General features: G+C 35.8%; 1 protein-coding gene and 1 long non-coding RNA gene across 7 annotated transcripts in view; one reads left to right on the top strand and one right to left on the bottom strand.

Moving 5' to 3' along the window:
• Positions 1-19,177, top strand: part of LOC143255036 (uncharacterized) — a 56,164-nt gene that overhangs the window by 27,388 nt on the left and 9,599 nt on the right. The gene's annotated exons all lie outside the window — the stretch shown is intronic.
• Positions 1-19,177, bottom strand: part of LOC143255034 (receptor-type guanylate cyclase Gyc76C-like) — a 118,275-nt gene that overhangs the window by 6,229 nt on the left and 92,869 nt on the right. For 3 of the 6 annotated variants that reach the window (XM_076510048.1, XM_076510051.1, XM_076510050.1), the window contains 8 exons: positions 17,199-17,348; positions 16,502-16,682; positions 13,134-13,274; positions 12,393-12,516; positions 11,796-12,039; positions 8,062-8,160; positions 7,442-7,533; positions 4,772-6,351 (listed from right to left, as the gene is read on the bottom strand). In XM_076510048.1, coding sequence (XP_076366163.1) covers positions 5,533-6,351; positions 7,442-7,533; positions 8,062-8,160; positions 11,796-12,039; positions 12,393-12,516; positions 13,134-13,274; positions 16,502-16,682; positions 17,199-17,348 — 1,850 coding nt within the window. In that variant the 3' untranslated portion in view covers positions 4,772-5,532. Of the gene's footprint in view, positions 1-4,771; positions 6,352-7,441; positions 7,534-8,061; positions 8,161-11,795; positions 12,040-12,392; positions 12,517-13,133; positions 13,275-16,501; positions 16,683-17,198; positions 17,349-19,177 lie in introns of those variants that run through there. The other 3 variants (XR_013030416.1, XM_076510052.1, XM_076510049.1) reach the window with 2 other exon arrangements.

A 19,177-nucleotide genomic window follows, 5' to 3' on the forward strand; every position in this document is an offset into this window, starting at 1 on the left:
TTTCAAGATAGTCTTTCACAATTTCAAAAATTTAGAAAACAGAAGATGGAAGAGAAAGAACGCCACCAAATAATTCAGTTGTAATATGTATCTAAATAAAATAAAAACACAGTCCGCCGGTAGAACAGAGGTAAGTTTTTGGAATTACAACATCAAAGTAAACGAGCTCACAGTATTATAGGAGATGTAGCCACTCCCACCACCATGGGCTCAAAGGTAAGCTTGTAGATTTACAGCTCTCACAAAATCTGGGTTTTGAGATGTTATGATGTACTCTGGAACAACTGATACGTAATTAAATCGGGTAAAAGAGCGTTTTATTAGAATTTTTCTCTATCTATAATAAATCCACAACGTTGCCACTGAGTGTTAAAGCATAGGCTTGATTTATTCAGCAAATTATCGTTTCTGGTTTGTTTTTCTTTTCCTTCTGTAAGACTGCTAAAACCTGTTCAGTTCTGAAATCATCCAATTTCCCCTTTCATCAAAGTATCATTAGTGACGGTAGTTAGAACTTACGAAACATAAAGTTGTGTGATGGAAACTTTCAAAAGAAAAAAACTCATTATGTAAATGTGTTTTCCAGATACACAACGTCCGACGTTTAGAGTTGTGTTTCACCAATAAACCAAGATATTTTTCAATGTTGAAATTACTTCATTTATGTATATATGTGAGTGTTATCGAGTTGGTCCGCGTTTATCAGGCTGGTTTGTTCGCTCTTTGATATTAACATTTCCACGATGCTTTGTCTGATACCGATACATATTTGCAAATTTAGTAGAACAAGCCAGATAACGAACTAAAGCTGGTCACATGAATACATTATTTTCGAACTATTTGGGATCACACAAGTCACGACTAATGAGATGGGAACGTTTCAGATAACGAAATTAATCAGAGTACGTAAACTAAACATGCTAGTTTTGAAATGTTTGTTTCCACTAATGACATAGTCTCTCACCAAATAACGTTTATACTAATTCATATAGGGCCCGGCATGGCCAGGTGGTTAAGGCACTCGACTCGTAATCCTAGGGTCGCGAGTTCGAATACCCGTCACACCAAACATGCTCGCTCTTTCAGCCGTGAGGGCGTTATAATAGGACAGTCAATCCCACTATTCGTTGGTAAAAGAATAGCCCAAAAGTTGACGGTGGGTGGTGATGACTAGCTGTCTTCCCTCTAGTCTTACACTGCTAAATTAGGGACGGCTAGTGCAGATAGCCCTTGCGCGAAATTCAAACCAAACCAAACAAACAAACTATTTCATAGAGACAATTTTAATCAACGCATTTGCGTTCTTCTAGTTTTATTCGCTTATGTCGCAAAAAAATATTTCTAATTTTGTATTTAGAACAAATATTACAAACGTTTACTAATTACAAAGTTCTTTGTTTCGGATATTCGCGCAAACCTACACAGGGACTAATATGTGCTGTTTGTCCCTAATCTTGAACTAATACACTAAAGGGAAGTCAACCACTAAAGAGCACACAACAACGACTCTTGGATTATTCCCACTTATAACACTTCCACGGTCACCAGGCACTGAGTGCAATTTTGTGGCGAAAGAACGCGAACCGTAGACTCTTGGATCTATATTGTACAGCTATTAGCCACTAAGCCATGCTGGGCACTAAGGTTTTGACATATGAACTATATTATACAGCAATTAGTAAACTAGGCAACGCTTGACACTAAGAATGCCATATGAATCATATAACCTAACATAATTAAGGATATTTGTACGCGACCACATTAAAACAGTAGTTTAAAACTATTTCTGCTGTCTTATGCCCAGCTAGTTCAATGGCCAAGGAATAACAATCGATGAAACTACATTACTGAACTCTTTCTATATTACGTTTTCACCGTTGGAGCTGTTTGTTTGTAATCAAGCACAAAGCTACTCAATGAGCTATCTGTACTGTACCTACCAAGGGTATCGAAACTCGGTTTCTAGCGTTGTAAGTTCACAGACATACCGCTCTGTCACTAACGGGCTTACCGGTGGAACAGCGGTAAGTTTACGGAGTTACAACGCTATGATTTGTGATTCGATTCTCCTCGGTGTTTTTATAAATAAATATTTCTTACACTATTAGGGCTATTTCCACATAAACAAAGAAATATACAATATGTTTTTTTATATTTCATTACTTATCTAAAATTTGAATTTGACAAAGTTTAAAAGGTTTGAATATCATTTCTTCATACCGTAAGAAAACTTCAAACTTAATTGGCAAAGTTCCGTTAAGGAAAATTTGTGTAACCACGACAGTGGGAGAGCTGAGTGAAAACTATGTGTTGCCACGACAGTGGGAGAGCTGAGTGAAAACTATGTGTAACCACGACAGTGGGAGAGCTGAGTGAAAACTATGTGTAACCACGACAGTGGGAGAGCTGAGTGAAAACTATGTGTTGCCACGACAGTGGGAGAGCTGAGTGAAAACTATGTGTAACCACGACAGTGGGAGAGCTGAGTGAAAACTATGTGTTGCCACGACAGTGGGAGAGCTGAGTGAAAACTATGTGTTGTCACGACAGTGGGAGAGCTGAGTGAAAACTATGTGTAACCACGACAGTGGGAGAGCTGAGTGAAAACTATGTGTAACCACGACAGTGGGAGAGCTGAGTGAAAACTATGTGTTGCCACGACAGTGGAGAGCTGAGTGAAAACTATGTGTAACCACGACAGTGGGAGAGCTGAGTGAAAACTATGTGTTGCCACGACAGTGGGAGAGCTGAGTGAAAACTATGTGTAACCACGACAGTGGGAGAGCTGAGTGAAAACTATGTGTTGCCACGACAGTGGGAGAGCTGAGTGAAAACTATGTGTAACCACGACAGTGGGAGAGCTGAGTGAAAACTATGTGTTGCCACGACAGTGGGAGAGCTGAGTGAAAACTATGTGTTGCCACGACAGTGGGAGAGCTGAGTGAAAACTATGTGTAACCACGACAGTGGGAGAGCTGAGTGAAAACTATGTGTAACCACGACAGTGGGAGAGCTGAGTGAAAACTATGTGTTGCCACGACAGTGGGAGAGCTGAGTGAAAACTATGTCGACAGTGGGAGAGCTGAGTGAAAACTATGTGTAGCCACGACAGTGGGAGAGCTGAGTGAAAACTATGTGTAACCACGACAGTGTAAGTTTGTGCTGCCATTTTTAGTATTTGTCTTAATCATAAATAAAATATTTATAAATCGAAAAGAGATAGAACATACCAGTTCTCTTATAATTATATGTGGACTCCAATTTATACAAAATAAGTTACATATTTAAGATTAAGATTTTACCATATTTATTACAAAATGTAAAGTCCTCCATGTTTGTTAATGTTTGTTATTCTGAAACGCAAATAGTTCTAAAATAATATATCTGGTATTCAGAATGTTTTGAAGTTTACGAGGAAACCATGTATATGGAACTTTTGATGGCTAATTTAACCTTTCAATAAAATTACGTAGTGTAATCATTAAAGTTGAATTAAAGACCAAAAACACGCAGAATTGAACGAAGTTTGTGGACTGAGTTGTGTTACCAAACTTACGTCGTAACACCCTCTCACGTGCATGATTTCACTGCTTATTTATATATATTCAGATTTAACTTAAGGACATCGGGAACACATTATCTGTCTGCCATCCTTCGGTTATTTACAAGTATTATCTACCAACTAAAAACTGGCCTTACAACAATATGTACTCCGTTCCTTTTACTCAAAATAAGAAAAAGAAAAATATGCGCATTTATGAATCTGGATAAACAAAGATGTAAAAAAACAAACTACGAAAGATAAGGAGTAACAACCGTTAGTGTCCGCGTGATGCATCTGAAAATTTGAACACTATTATATCACGTGTGAAAACCAAATTTTAGAACGTTCCAGCATTTATTTATTTGTTTTTGAATTTTGCCCAAAACTACACGAGCGCTATCTGTGCTAGCCGTCCCTAATTTACCAGTGTAAGACCAGAGGAAAGGCAGCTAGTCATCACTACCCACAGTCAACTCTTGGGCTACTCTTTTACAAACGAATAGTGAGATTGATCGTCACATTATAGCACCCCTAAGGCTGAAAGGGCGAGAATATTTGGTGTGACGGGGATTCGAACCCACGGCCCTCGGATTACGAGCCGAGTGCCTTAACTACCTGGCGATGCTTGGCCAGCATCTATTTGTCGACGTTCTTTACGTCACTGGATATCGAATATGAGTTTGTTTGTTTTTTTGGCCTTCAATTTGAATGTCTATTGACTGTGATATATGGTGGATAATCGTTAATGGAACTAGAGAGAAAAGCTAAAAACGAGTTAAATAATACACATATCACTTTGTGATTCATCTTTGGAAGAAAAATACTGACATTTGGGTTAAAATTAGAAGAAATTATACAATAAAAGATGACATTCCAAGAACTGTCAAACTCTATATACAACATTTTCTGCTCATTCATGTTAAAAACTTCTCAGTTGTGAGTTTATTGTTCTAAAGTAACAGATTATTTTGCACCAGATATAATCTCGGGTCAGACCTGTGCCGAAAAGATTTTTTTATACCAGATATAATCTCGGGTCAGACCTGTGCCGAAAAGAATTTTTTTATACCAGATATAATCTCGGGTCAGACCTGAGCCGAAAAGAATTTTTTTATATGTTTTAAAATACAAATATTGTTTATCTACTTCCCACGTGCTGATAGTAAGATGTTTCTTATTTAGAATATGTATCTGTTTATCACAGAAAGAAATAACTCCAGACAAACATTTGTACTGAATATTTTAATTTATTTTGTCAGTTTGTTTGTTTGTCTAGAATACTTAATTTTTGGTTTGTCCGAAAAATTTTTTCCACCCAGCAACTCTTTTTTTTTTTTAAGTTGCATAACCGATTGTGGTCAACGAACTAATAAAAACTGGACCCACTTCGAAGACACAGTCACTGCCCATTTTCTATCTGACGTGTTACAAGTTGTTCCTTGATTCAGTAATATTAAAATTTCATTTATAATAAAATTTCTTAATTTAATAAATGTTTTTAGAACAACAACAACGTTTTTTGTTTTCTTCTTTTTACACAAATAATTCCATAAAGAAACAGACCATCAGAGCAGCAACACTTTGAAATTCATCACGGGACCGTAATAACTCCAGAAACTTAAACATGACAGATGCTCTTTACCGTGTTTTAAATACACTTGGATATTCATCCAACACAACCGTATATTATTGTACATTGGATTTTCCAACTTAACGCTTAGTAGCTATAACTTCTTCCTGGGTAACTTTATCCAACAGTTGTTATTGGCTTCGTTTCTCCTCATTGATGTACTTTGCCTTGTTTTATTACTGTTAAGACTAAATCTAATTTCAACTTTACGTTAACAAACAAGTCTTATGTGAGATTCATCTTCAACATAAAGTAATAATATTATAATATATTGGTGGGCGTTTATAACTGATAAGCTTTGTTTCATATGTTAGCAATTTTATTCGTGTCGTCGTTCGCCATTAATAATTTCGGATAGTTACACAACAGATTCGCCCGCAATGCTTTCACTCCGAAGTTTATTTGTTTCGTCGCCAGGGTTTGGAAAACGCCGAACGTCTGTTAGTTGCTGGCGTCGTCCCAACAGTCCAGCAAAAAATCCTTTTAACGTCCCACTCGATCCTGAAGGATATATTATATCGTTATAAGAGAGCCATCTTCTAGAAGGCTTTTCACACGAGGGCGCTTTGAATCGGGTTCTCCTTTCGCCGTCAAACGACCCCCTGTCGTCACCACAATTGTTACCACTCTCTATCAGAGGTTTCTGACTTTCGTTTAGGTTGACGATTCCGTTTGGCAATTTTTTGTTTTCTCGTTCTACGTATGACTTCAATGAGTCGCCATCTACAGCATTTGGCGTTACCTCACGAGAGGAACATGGAACTGATGATATGATTTGTGAGAATTGGTCACTCGCAGAGCTGTTTTCGATGTCTCCATGGTTACTGCAGTAAGACTGTCTGTTAGCTTCGTCGTTTACTCGGTAAATTCTTCCTCTGCTAGAACTGAGACTTCGTTTTGAGCAAGGACTGTTTTCACTCACCTTCAGAAAAGCCGGAATCTGATTCAACGAACCCTGAAAAGAGTCATTGTCGTTCACTCTTGAGGCGGGGCTGGTGTCTCTGCATCTCAGGTGGAAACACCGCCTTGTAATCTCGTTTCCCGTCGTCCTCAAGCCTCGAGGTCTGAAGTCGGAATCACAGGTAGTGTTAAAGAGCGGCTGAGGAAGTCTGATTTCGAGAGGTTCTCGACAGTGTTTGCAACCTAGCAACCAGAACGTGCTGATGTTTCCTTTACCCTGTAACATTAAAATCACGGCGTAAAGCTGTTACTTTATATCATTACTTCTTCTCAAAGAAACTGTCACATTCTCAACAGTGTCACACTTTCAATAATATATTCTCAACAGTGTCATACTTTCAATAATATTATATTCTCAACAGTGTCATACTTTCAATAATATTATATTCTCAACAGTATCATACTTTCAATAATATATAATAGCATGAACTTATTCTGTTTATAAACAGTGGCCACAAGCCAAATTAAATTTGTTACAGGTGAACAGGTAATTTTAAACACGGACATGAATTTCAGCTATTTTTTCCAAATTCGTACGTTCTGGAATTATTACATAAAACATATATTTGTAAACTGTATAAAACATTTAATTGAAGTTGTATATAACGTAGCTCTTTAAGAATTCTGTATTCATAATTCGCCTCTTTGATTGATAGCTCTGTAAACGACAACCTATAACATTTTTTGAAACGCTTTATCAAGGTACGAAAATGACGAATTTCTATTTGCGACTAAATACTCGATACGTTTGTCGCTGTCCCTAACTCTGAAATGAACTACCAAGGAAAAATCAAAACACAGTTGAAGCATTTTTACACCCACCCAACCACCCACCATCCTTAAGATTAACTTTCACTCTCATAACGCAATCGCACCGTAAATTGCGGGGACCATTTCGCATTTTTACTCAGATACGACGTCATCTCACGAGCTTCGAAATCCTGAACTCCACCGCATGGCCAAACTGCTATGAGTTTATGAACCGATACTTCTGATATAATAATATCATAATAAACTAAAAAAGATTTTATATTCTTACATCTAAGTAACACAGAACCTCAATATGTCATGAATGTATCAAATTACTTATTTTTCGAAAAAAAAACAACAACCAATAAATATGCAACTTACAACCAACCGACATCTAAACTTGTAAAAACAAAACAAAAAACGTGTCTGTCAGACCATTTATGTCAGCACTCAAACAACATTATGCTCTTAAAAATGCTAACAAAAATAAAGTTTCTCTTCTTTGCCGCCATATAAAACAAGAAGAACAAAAAGAGTTTTGAAACACACAAGCCCACCTTTATAGGTATCACCCCTCTTTTCTCCAAAATGTAACCTCCCAGTCTATCAAGATAATCCTTACAGTCTGGGCTAACGTGAATCTTTAAAGCTACGAGATAATAAAAATAATAGCTTTAATAATAACATTAACGTAGGACAATTTTCATTCTTCCAAAATATCAGAAAATATTTCTTTAAAGATACTGGATGGAATTTTCCAGCTCTTGTAATTGGACAATTTTATTATAAAAATAAAAACAGCAAATACATAATTTGAAAAAAATAGATTATGAGGTTTACAATATTGCACACAAATATTATGTATCTAAGTAAAGGTTTTTCAAGGCCTGTAAAATATGTAGTAATTACCAGTTTAACAAGGAGATATAATCAGTTTTATCCCCACGATGGGACATCGGTAAGTCTTAGGATCTTACTGTGCTAAAATCAGGAGTTTTGTTCTCCTCGGGAAACTTAGCAGATTGTGGCTTTTCTCTAAAAAAAGCAAAACCTAGTACAAGTTGTAATATTCAGTTCGTTATATGAACTAATATATTTAAATTTCGCGAATTAAGAACTAAACATGGATTACGGAACAAAAATGAAAGTGGAATTTATACATAAGGAAACTAGTTACCTTCGCCGTTAGACTCCATGCGAGAAGCCATGTTTACTGTATCACCAAACAAACAATACCTTGGCATAGTCAGGCCTACAACTCCTGCTACAACAGGACCTGTGAGTAAATGCGATAAACATTTTTATTATTTTATAATTTTGAGAAGAAGAGAGTGAGTTAACCCCTCTTAACCGTCTACGGATAATGGGATTAACCGCCATATTATACGCTTCCACAAATAAAAGGACGAGAATTGAGCCCACAATTCCATCAGAGTATGACTTAATTATTCCATTATTGAACGAATCTAGCGAATAAAGTTGAAATCATAAAACGTATTTTAATAAGCTATATTTCATAACACGAATCATTGCTACAAAAAAATAATTTGATCATTTTTAGCAAATTATATTTGTATGTAAGTGTAGAAATAAAAAATAAGGAAATTTTCTATTTCGGCAACGTGATTTGGATATTAACATACTTCTCTAATAACACAAGAAAGATTTTAAAATTTATATGGAATATTTCAGTAGAATACACAAGAACTTCGTGGTTCTAGAAGTATTATATTGTATTTTAACGCCTTTACATTTAAGAAACAAAGCAAAAAAAAATACCGTGTAATATCCGTGGCATTGTATAAAGGTGTGTTATTGTAGGTTGTCTTTTTTTATTTACAATTTTGTACTGTTGTTTCACAAGAGATAGTTTGACGTTAGAGTAGGCCTGGCATGGCCAGGTGTGTTAAGGCGTGCGACTCGTAATCTGAGGATCGTGGGTTCGAATCCCCATCGCATCAAACATGCTCTCCTTTTCAGCCGTGGGGGCGTTATAATGTGACGGTCAATTTCACTATTCGTCGGTAAAAGAGTAGCCCAAGAGCTGGCGGTTGGTGGTGATGACTAGCTGCCTTCCCTCTAGCCTTACACTGCTAAATTAGGAACGGCTAGCGCAGATAGCCCTCGAGTAGCTTTGCGCAAAATTCAAAAAACAAACAAACAAAACGTCAGATTATGTGCAAAAGTCTTAACGTCTGGACTTTCATCCCAAGGTATGAAACGTTTTGGGTACTATGAATCGCGTTTCAGACTAGAATAGCCAATTACTGATTTTCAAGTCTGCTATTAATTAAGTTACATTGAGTAGTGAGGTATTAGTTAGTTCAGTTTCGGAATACGAAGTCTGTTTTCTGAGTGAAGTGATAAGGAGTATGACGTACGTTTCGTGAAACGCAAGAAATTAGCAAATACGTGAAGTTGTCGGATTAGGTCTATCGGCAAATACGTGAAGTTGTCGGATTAGGTCTATCGACGAGCTCATAGACTATGGCAGTCATAGTGATACCTGTTTTTAAAGATAAAAGATACTTTTCTTACAGTTAAACGAACAGGACTTCGAAAGAAAGGTCTCTCAATGTAAGAGACTGTTACGTAATTACGGTTGCAACGCCATAATCCGTTTAAATATATTAAGCGATAGACATGAAAAAAAATATGTTTGTTACACACTTACAATTTCGAGCTCCAATGGACAAATTGAGAGGAATTTGGAAAAACAACAACAAACAAACTTGTAGAACTAACATCTTTTTACATTTTTCAAAGCAATTGTTTCACTTGCTAAGCCTCAGTTTCATTAAGATGTTATTTAAAAGCGGAAAAAAATGACGAAAAATCTTTATTATTCTAAAAATTCTAACTTGTTAGCTACAGTTTTTAACTTTAAAATTCTATTTTTCCAGTTCCTGTTAATGGTTTCATAACATCACAAACACATGTCAGCGAAACAAATTTAGTTAAACCTGAGAAACAACGAAAAACAACTTAGTTTCCTGAAGGAAAATATTTACATATAGTTTTATTTCTCACTAAGAGATGGCAGTAAATATCAGATAACATGGGTCGAAAAGTTTTCGATATGCTATAAATTGAAGCCTGGAAAATCCGTGTAATTAAACCTGAGAAAGAACAAAGGGCGGATATTTACATGATGAGGAAAAAATAAACAAATAATTATATACTTTGTTTTTTATGTCAAGCGTAAAGGCACATAATGGGCTATTTTTCCTGTGGTTACTACATGATTCAGAGAAATATTTACCCTACACGTCGGTTTGTCACTAAAAGATGGCGGTAAATATCAATTACTTTGGGCCGAGAATACTTCTAACAACAAGGATACCCAAGTGATGACCTGAGGTAGAATGTTCATAGAGCCTTCTTATTTTTTGTCTGCTACTGTAAATTGAGATTAATTATAATTAACTGTCACTTTAGATTTTTAAGTTAATGTTAGTCTATACCATAACATCATCAGATAACAAAATCCATCATCACGGATTATTTATTATACGATAACAGAATCAATTAGAAGTTTGAGTAATGTGTCTTGAACTAATGGTGTGGGGTTACTAACTGACCAGTGAGTCTTTATGGCATTAGCTATAACAAAACAAGGATAAAAAATCGTATTAAAGTCAACATTTATCAGGGCTTGTTTCTACAGGGTTTTTTTAAAAAAACTCCTTCGGTGGAACAGCAGTAAGTTCAAGGACATGAAAGTTAAAATTCGGGGTTTCATTTCCCTCGGTTATAACACATCATGAAGTTTAGTGCTAAAAATCAAACAAAATACTTCAAAGACGAAGATGTAAATTTCGACTTTTTTTTTTCAAAAAATACAGATCCAGAAATACAGATTCGGTACAGTTACCGAAGGTAGTGGCAATCATAGAGTTACTGTACTGTACTGTTAGGTAGTGGCAATCATAGAGTTACTGTACTGTACTGTTAGGTAGTGGCAATCATAGAGTTACTGTACTGTACTGTTAGGTAGTGGCAATTAGATATTGTTGGATATTGATCGTCGACACGGGTAATAGCTTATACTACCATCTAAGATTAATTATGAATTGCTTGCTTGTTTTTGTGTTACTATAAATTAATTGTGAAATTGTTTGTTTTTTTTTTTTTAAATGAAACATTTCGCTGTTCGTCTGTTGACGTCTTTGTATAAGGCCCGAGAATGACCACTTCAACTGTGGGAAGACCTCAGATTGGCCACCAAAATTGTGGGAAGACTCTAGATGGACGGACAGGACAACAATTTCTTTATTAAGGGCATTCTAGCTTCGACCACTACCACTAAAGGATATTTGGGTTCCCTCGCTTCACTGGTGAAAAGAGCATAGGTAGCACACTATATAGCATTAGACAATTGCCCTTATGAGACTTTTCTGAAGATGGTAACAGGTTAAAAGTAATATGAATAATACAACGAATTAGTAATTAATGTCTATTAATAGTAGTAAATATTAACTGATTGATACGTTGTTAGTTGGATTATTTTTCTTCACTATTTTCAAAGTTTTGTAACAAAACGTTTACTTTACATCCAAAGTTCTGTTTTAAAATATTAAAATTTTAAGGTAATTTTGGTCGCAGTGACCTGTTCAAGTATGCTACTTACCCATATAGATATACACCGGAAATGAACAGACCTATGTTTGTCATAATATGTAATATGCTACCCACAAAATGAATCACTTCAATATATATATATGTGTGTATATATATATATAAATCATACAACTGACACTAGTAAGTCAAATACTTATCACGCAAAATACAAGAAATAATCCAATCCCAATAATTAGATTTACAACAGAAAATCCAATACCATCAGTAAGATTTACAGTAGATAATCCAGTACTAACCATAGGACATACAACGTATAAAATAGTGGCATACCTGTGTGGATCCCAATACGTAGTTTCAACAAATGATCTGGTTTATGTCGAATTTTAAAACTTTTTATAGACTCTAACAATTCGAGAGCCATGGATGCTATTTCTCCAGCATGCTGGTCACCGTTTCTAATTGGAAGACCGCTAACTACCATGTAGGCATCACCTATCGTCTCCACCTTGTACACATCGTAGTAATTGATGATGGCGTCAAATACAGTGTATAGGTCATTTAGAAACGACACGACCTGTAGAGAAACAATAAACTTTACATCCTTAAGAAATACGGTGTAATATATCATGAAATAAGTGTAAGTTTTTTACACATATGGATCACTGTATCTCTTAAGCCTATCACAGACGATTATACGTTAGTTCATACATGTAAATTGGTGTATCTCTAATCTATATAATGAAACATGTGAACTTATATACCGAGACGTTCTGTGTTTAAACAAAAGTGTTTTTTTCCCAGCAGAAAATCCCACTCAAATCTAGTTTTATCAGTAGACACGTGTTACTCGACCTAGATACATTTTAAAGAGCTAACACAAAGGTGAGTGTGTGTTGAAATGGTCTTTCATCACATGAGAACACTAACCTGCATTGGTGTACTTTCAGCAGACATGGACGTAAAACCGACTATGTCACTAAAGTAAATAGTCACGTGGTTGAAAGCTTCGGGTATTACCGGCTCTCCTCGTTTCAACTGCGCCGCCACAGATCTTATGAGCAAAACGAAAGAAAACAAAATTACAGAAGAATATGAACTTTAACACCAGTTGACACTCACGATTGAGTTTACTGTTTTAATATGTGAGTCAAGATCGAGTTTATAACCTTAAGGTGTTCGTCACTATTGAGTTTACCGTCTTTATATATGTGTCAAGATCGAGTTTATAGCCTTAACGTGTATCGCGATTGGGTTTACAGTATTAATATCTGAGTTAAGATCGAGTTTATACCTTTAATACTGTAAACTCAATCGTGACACACGTTGATATCTGTGTTAAGATCGAGTTTATACCCTTAACGTGTGCGTCACGATTGAGTTTATTGTCTTAATATGTGAGTTAAGATCGAGTTTTTACCATCATGATCGAGTTTACAGTACTAAACTGTGCGTCACGATTTAGTTTACTGTTTTAATCTGTGCCTCATAACTTTGTAAAATTACCAAATCAGCAGAACGACCACATAGTACAACAACAGCAAATATAACGTCTTTAGAATTACGATCACTTGTTACAAAAACAACAAGAATGTATCGCGTTTTGAACAATGACTACTTGTTACAAGAACAATAAAGATATAACGTCTTTACAACAACAACCGTGTTTACTTTGGAAGCATCCTGTGTAGCAAAGCTTCAGTCTTTTTCTTCTCTTCTAGAAGTAGAGCTGTTCGCTCGTCCACCAAATCCTCTAAGTTATTGGCATATTTTTCCATCATGTCCATCATGTTGTCCATGATATTTAGTTTTCTAATTTAGAAAAATAAAAGTGTAGAAGGAAGTATAACCAATGGTGAGTTGAATAGTAGTAATTTACAATAATGAAAGATTTTTATCTATATATTATTTTTTAAACCTAAGATATACTTATATGATAATTATTGTATATAAGATTCTATTTTTAACACTTTTATGTTTCACTAGGAAACAAAGAAACAATAAAAAACTAAAAACATGACACTTGGAATCTTTCATTTCTGGCAACCTTCCATAAGATACAGTTCTTTAAAGTTAATTCTGGCCCTGAGTGTCATGTTGTTTGTTTCAAATCGAGATGCGGCGCTCAGCGACAAACCTAATCCAACACAAAATGATACACTGCTGGCCAAAATCTCAAGGCCAATGAACATAAAGAAAAAATATGCATTTTGCGTTGTTAGACTCAACCACTTGTTTGAGTAGAGCTTCGAAAGATGAAAATAAGAAAAGGGAAAATAAAAAAATAAACTTTTTTAGTATTTAGTAGAGAAAATGTGAACATTATAAAATGAGCCTAAATACTAGCTGGTTAAAAGTTTAAGACCATATCAAAAAAAGTCCTAAACAGGGTAGGAAATGCCCAACAAGAGGTCTCAGTAGTGAGTTGCACGGCCGTCATTGCGAATAACTGCAAACATTCACTTTGGCATGGTCGATATAAGCGTTTGCAGAAGGCTGGCTGGAATATTATCCCAAGTGGTGAAGATGGTTTCACAAAGATCATGCACTGGTTGGAATTGACGTCCATTTCTATAGATTTCCCTTGCCATCCAGCCCAAAAAATTTTCAATGGGGTCAGTTCGGGCGAACACGCTGAATGGTCCAAAAGAATCACGTTATTCGCCATGAAAAAGTCCTTTGTCCTGCGGGCATTGTAATTTGCAGCGTTGTCTTGTTGAAAGATCCAGTCATTTCCTCACAAGTGAGGGCCTTTAGTCAATAAGGATGCTCTCTCCAAAATGCCAATGTAGCCAGCTGCTATTTGACGCCACTGTATAACCTGAATCTCTATTGTTCCATGGAAGGAGAAAGCACCCCAGATCATGATGGAACCTCCTCCACTGTGTCGTGTATAAAATGTCTCTGGTGGGATATCCTTATCGTGCCAGTAACTTTGGAAGCCATCTGGACCAACCAGGTTAAATTTTTTCTCATCGGAGAAAAAAACATTCGTCCACTTTTCTACGTCCCATGTTTGGTGCTTCTCAGCAAAGTTTAACCGAACTGTTTCGTGGTGTGGAAGGATGAGTGGCCTTTGAAGATTTACGGTTTTTAAAACCCTTCTCTCGTAGATGCCGTCTTATTGTTCTTGAGCTACATTCTGCGTCCGTCAGGACGTTAATGAGGTTCGACGATCGGCTAGTGTCTTGCCGAACGACTCGTCGAATCCTCCGGCTCAACGCCGGCAAATTTTCTTGGGCTGACCACTTTAAATTCTCGTTCCGTATCCCTTAGGGTCTTTTAAGAAATTTGCAACAGCAATCTTACCAGCGATGGCACGTTGAGAGAGACCTTGCTTTTGCAGCTCGGCAATTCTGCCACGTTCAAACTCTGTCAACAGGAGATGTCAGTGGGATATGTTAACAACTCAAATGCTTGAACAGAAATGACTAAATATGGTTATGTGTTTACTGATTAATGCTTCATTTCAGTATGGTCTTAAACTTTTGACAAGCTGGTATTTAAGTTAATTTCATAGTGTTCACATTCTCCCTATTAAATTCTATAAAGGTTTTTCTTCTTATTTTCCCTTTTTTTATTTTCATTTTTCGAAGCTCTACTCAAATAAGTGGTTGAGTCTAACAACGCCAAATGCATATTTTTTTCTATATGTTCATTGACCTTAAAATTTTGGCCAGCAGTGTATTAGAAGCCACCATCTTTGAGGTTGAAGCTAAACTACGATTTATCGTTGAATAACGATTGTTACTGCTCTCTTTATGTTGACCTTTCTGGTTTTATTTTATTGTAATATCCTGGATAATGTGAAGCATTTTTATCAGATGTTATACATGGTGTTTGGAAAGTCACTGTGCAGATTTTAATCATATTTTATTCAGTCTATTTCAAGCCAGCAACTGATAGCGGTGTTTAGAAACAAAATAAGAAGGATCCAGGCCTGTATTGATGCCAACTGGGGTCACTTTCAACATTGTTTATAATTGTCATTCATATTTACCTCCTGTATTCTATATTGAAACATGTCTCTTAATAAATATATAAGTGCACAGTGACTTTCCGAACACCCTGTAGTTTTAGCGACACATCTGTGAAAATTAGCCGAAGTTCGCTCTAAAGTTAAATACAATTAGATTTAGCCATTGTTCAAATAAATGAAAGTATTGAATTATTAGTGGATATGAATGCATAGGGAAGGTTCATAGCTGAGAGTATATATATATTTGAACAGTAATATAGCAGAATGGTTGACGTTTCATATTTACATATTTGAACAGTAATATAGCATAATGGTTGACGTTTCATATTTACATATTTGAACAGTAATATAGCAGAATGGTTGACGTTTCATATTAACATATTTCAACAGTAATATAGCATAATGGTTGACGTTTCATATTTACATATTTGAACAGTAATATAGCATAATGGTTGACGTTTCATATTTACATATTTGAACAGTAATATAGCAGAATGGTTGACGTTTCATATTTACATATTTCAACAGTAATATAGCATAATGGTTGACGTTTCATATTTACATATTTGAACAGTAATATAGCAGAATGGTTGACGTTTCATATTTACATATTTCAACAGTAATATAGCATAATGGTTGACGTTTCATATTTACATATTTCAACAGTAATATAGCATAATGGTTGACGTTTCATATTTACATATTTGAACAGTAATATAGCATAATGGTTGACGTTTCATATTTACATATTTGAACAGTAATATAGCAGAATGGTTGACGTTTCATATTTACATATTTCAACAGTAATATAGCATAATGGTTGACGTTTCATATTTACATATTTGAATAGTAATATAGCAGAATGGTTGACGTTTCATATTTACATATTTGAACAGTAATATAGCAGAATGGTTGACATTTTATACACATATTTATAAATCATAGTTCTTTATCCTAAGTTATTCTAGGGATAAGTGAGAATTTAGCTCTTAAAGTAAAGAAAAACTTAATTTGTTACAAATATTTAAATACATCTCTGTACATATTGCACTTTACTTACATTCCTTGACGAAGTCTGGCAAGCTTCGAGCGAATTTCCCTGAAATCAGGTCGTTTCTCGGGCCTTTCACTCCAACATTCACACATAGTGTGAAGCACATAATCCTGGCATTCTAGTATGCTGAGATTTGGCCGAAACGCCTCGTTAATGTCTGGCATATCTTTTACTCGCTTGATTATCTCTGAAACACAAAATCATCAATATTATGGTGAAGAAATACAATTTTGATCTTAGAATATATTTATTTCTTAATATTCCTGATGTTACAAAAACACGTAAACTCAATAAGTCTTGATAGAAACCCTATAATCCAAGTGTTTTCGAAAGGTGAACCTTTCTTCTTAAGAGGCAAACTGGACACCTTTCGAAAACACTTGGATTACAGGGTTTCTATTTCACTCTTATTTCTTGATAAATATAATACAGTATATAATATTTTACATTCCAATAAAGGAGAAAGCACAATAAGTAAAACTATAAATACTTTACTAATAAATATTTATTACCTTAAGTTTATCACTAAGCAAAAAACAGTGTTATATAAGCTAGTGCTTTTATTGGTGGAACAATAATTCCTTGAACAAATCACGTTTGATTACGTAGGCCTAGTAAGCTTACTAGAAAAGTATCAGTCGTTCTGTCAACCAATAAGATTTCTGATATTAAATTATTTCAGAGTGTGTTGTAAACGTCCTACCCTTTGGGCTTAAGTCAGAGCCTCCATACGGTCCCTGACGGCCAATAATTTCATGAAGAATGATGCCAAATGAATAGATGTCTCCTTCCTTCGTTCCTTTTGGATGTAAATATGGGTCTCGCAGATGTTCTGGAGCCTTCCACAAGAGATCTGTAAACATGTTAAAAATAGAATGTATAAAAAATAATTATATACAAACATCATCCGGTTTACTTGATGGTTTCGTTTCAGGTTCGACAAACTTTATTATTTACAGTTTTATAATTATAAAAAAAAAAAAAATTACAGCCTGAAGAACAAATTATTGAAAACGCACTCGGGCATGACGCTACATTTATTTGTTTGGTTCGTGGGGATGGTGGGACAGCGTGTGTGAGCTATACCCTCCATCCAGGTGTAACGTACACGGCCTAAAACATGATTTACACGCGCTACGCGCGGCATCAAACGTCATTATCGTTTGGCATCGCTCTCATGTAGAAAAACTGAAATCGCTGCCACAAAGTTAAACCGTACTTTCAATCGTTTAGAGGAAGGTGGGTGTGACTACCCCCTAGCTCCTCTCCTTACAACGTCATGTGATGTAAAGATATCAGGAAAATATGTTAAGGGAACACCTATGCATTGTTTTAAAAAAAAGATTTCCGTTAACACACATACACAGGTGTGTGTGTGTTTGTGTGTGTATGGTTTTATATTAACAAAATGTATTCTTGTCAGGTATACTAAAGAGTTATAAAAGGTGATATAAGTTTCATATCAATACGATAGGATAACCACAGTTCCTGGATATCAGATTATTCAGTCTTACAAGAGAAAAGAAATGTCGGTAGTTCTCAAGTTTAATAAGAAACAAAAAAATTAAGGGGGGCAAGTACTACCACCCCACCCCATAGTGTACCCTAACCTCTTATTTCATAGGTAACCGAAATAAATTTTGCGAAATAAAGCTTTTTTGTTTTTGAATTTCACGCAAAGCTTGTTTGTTTTGAATTTCGCGCAAAGCTACTCGAGGGCTATCTGTGCTAGCCGTCCCTAATTTAGCAGTGTAAGACTAGAGGGAAGGCAGCTAGTCATCACCACTCACCGCCGACTCTTGGGCTACTCTTTTACCAACGAATAGTGGGATTGACCGTCACTTTATAACGCCCCCACGGTGAGCATGTTTGGTGCAACCGGGATTCGAACCCGCGACCCTCGGATTAGGAGTCGAACGCCTTAACACGCTTGGCCATGCCAAGCCTCACGCAGAGCTACACGAGGGTATCTGTGCTAGCCGTTCCTAATTTAGCAGTGCAAGACTGGAGGGAAAGCAGCTAGTCATCACCTCTCACTACCAACTCTTGGGCTACTCTTTTACTAACGAATAATGGGATTGACTGTAATACCCAAGTTTGTTGTTTTGGGAATTTGAACCCGCGGTCCTAAACACCTGGTCAAGCTTGACCAACGAAGAGAGAGAAAAGTGTCGGCCAAGCAGTAAAACATCCTTTTTTTTTCTTTTTGAGGCAATCAGAATTAATATAATTAATTAAATGAATTCTTAGCGTATTCATAGAATAATTAATGATAATAAAAATCAATCAGGTTAATTGAAATTAACAACTTCAGTAAAAAAAAATAATCCAGTGTGTTTTGGTAACATTACGTTCCAACAATGGCTTTTATGTCATGTTGCTTAGCAACAAAAGTATAACCTAATATTTTTGTTATCTATGTTTACTTTCAAACGTATAAAACCAGCACTCACTGCACTTATAAGGCTTCACGTCATCTCCTTCATTGCTCTCTTGCACACCTGCTACTAAAGTCGTTATGAGAATGTAGTAATCGAACTATAATATTTTGACAAATCCATTTTAGCTTTTATAAACTACTCTTATTTCGAGATATCAAGCGTGATGTGACATGAGACACGTTGGCCTTTATATAGGCTAGATTACAAAATATCTGTTCCACGCTGGTACAGCGGTAAGTCT

Source organism: Tachypleus tridentatus, chromosome 7 (genome assembly GCF_004210375.1).
Source record: "Tachypleus tridentatus isolate NWPU-2018 chromosome 7, ASM421037v1, whole genome shotgun sequence".
NCBI classification, from domain to species: domain Eukaryota; kingdom Metazoa; phylum Arthropoda; class Merostomata; order Xiphosura; family Limulidae; genus Tachypleus; species Tachypleus tridentatus.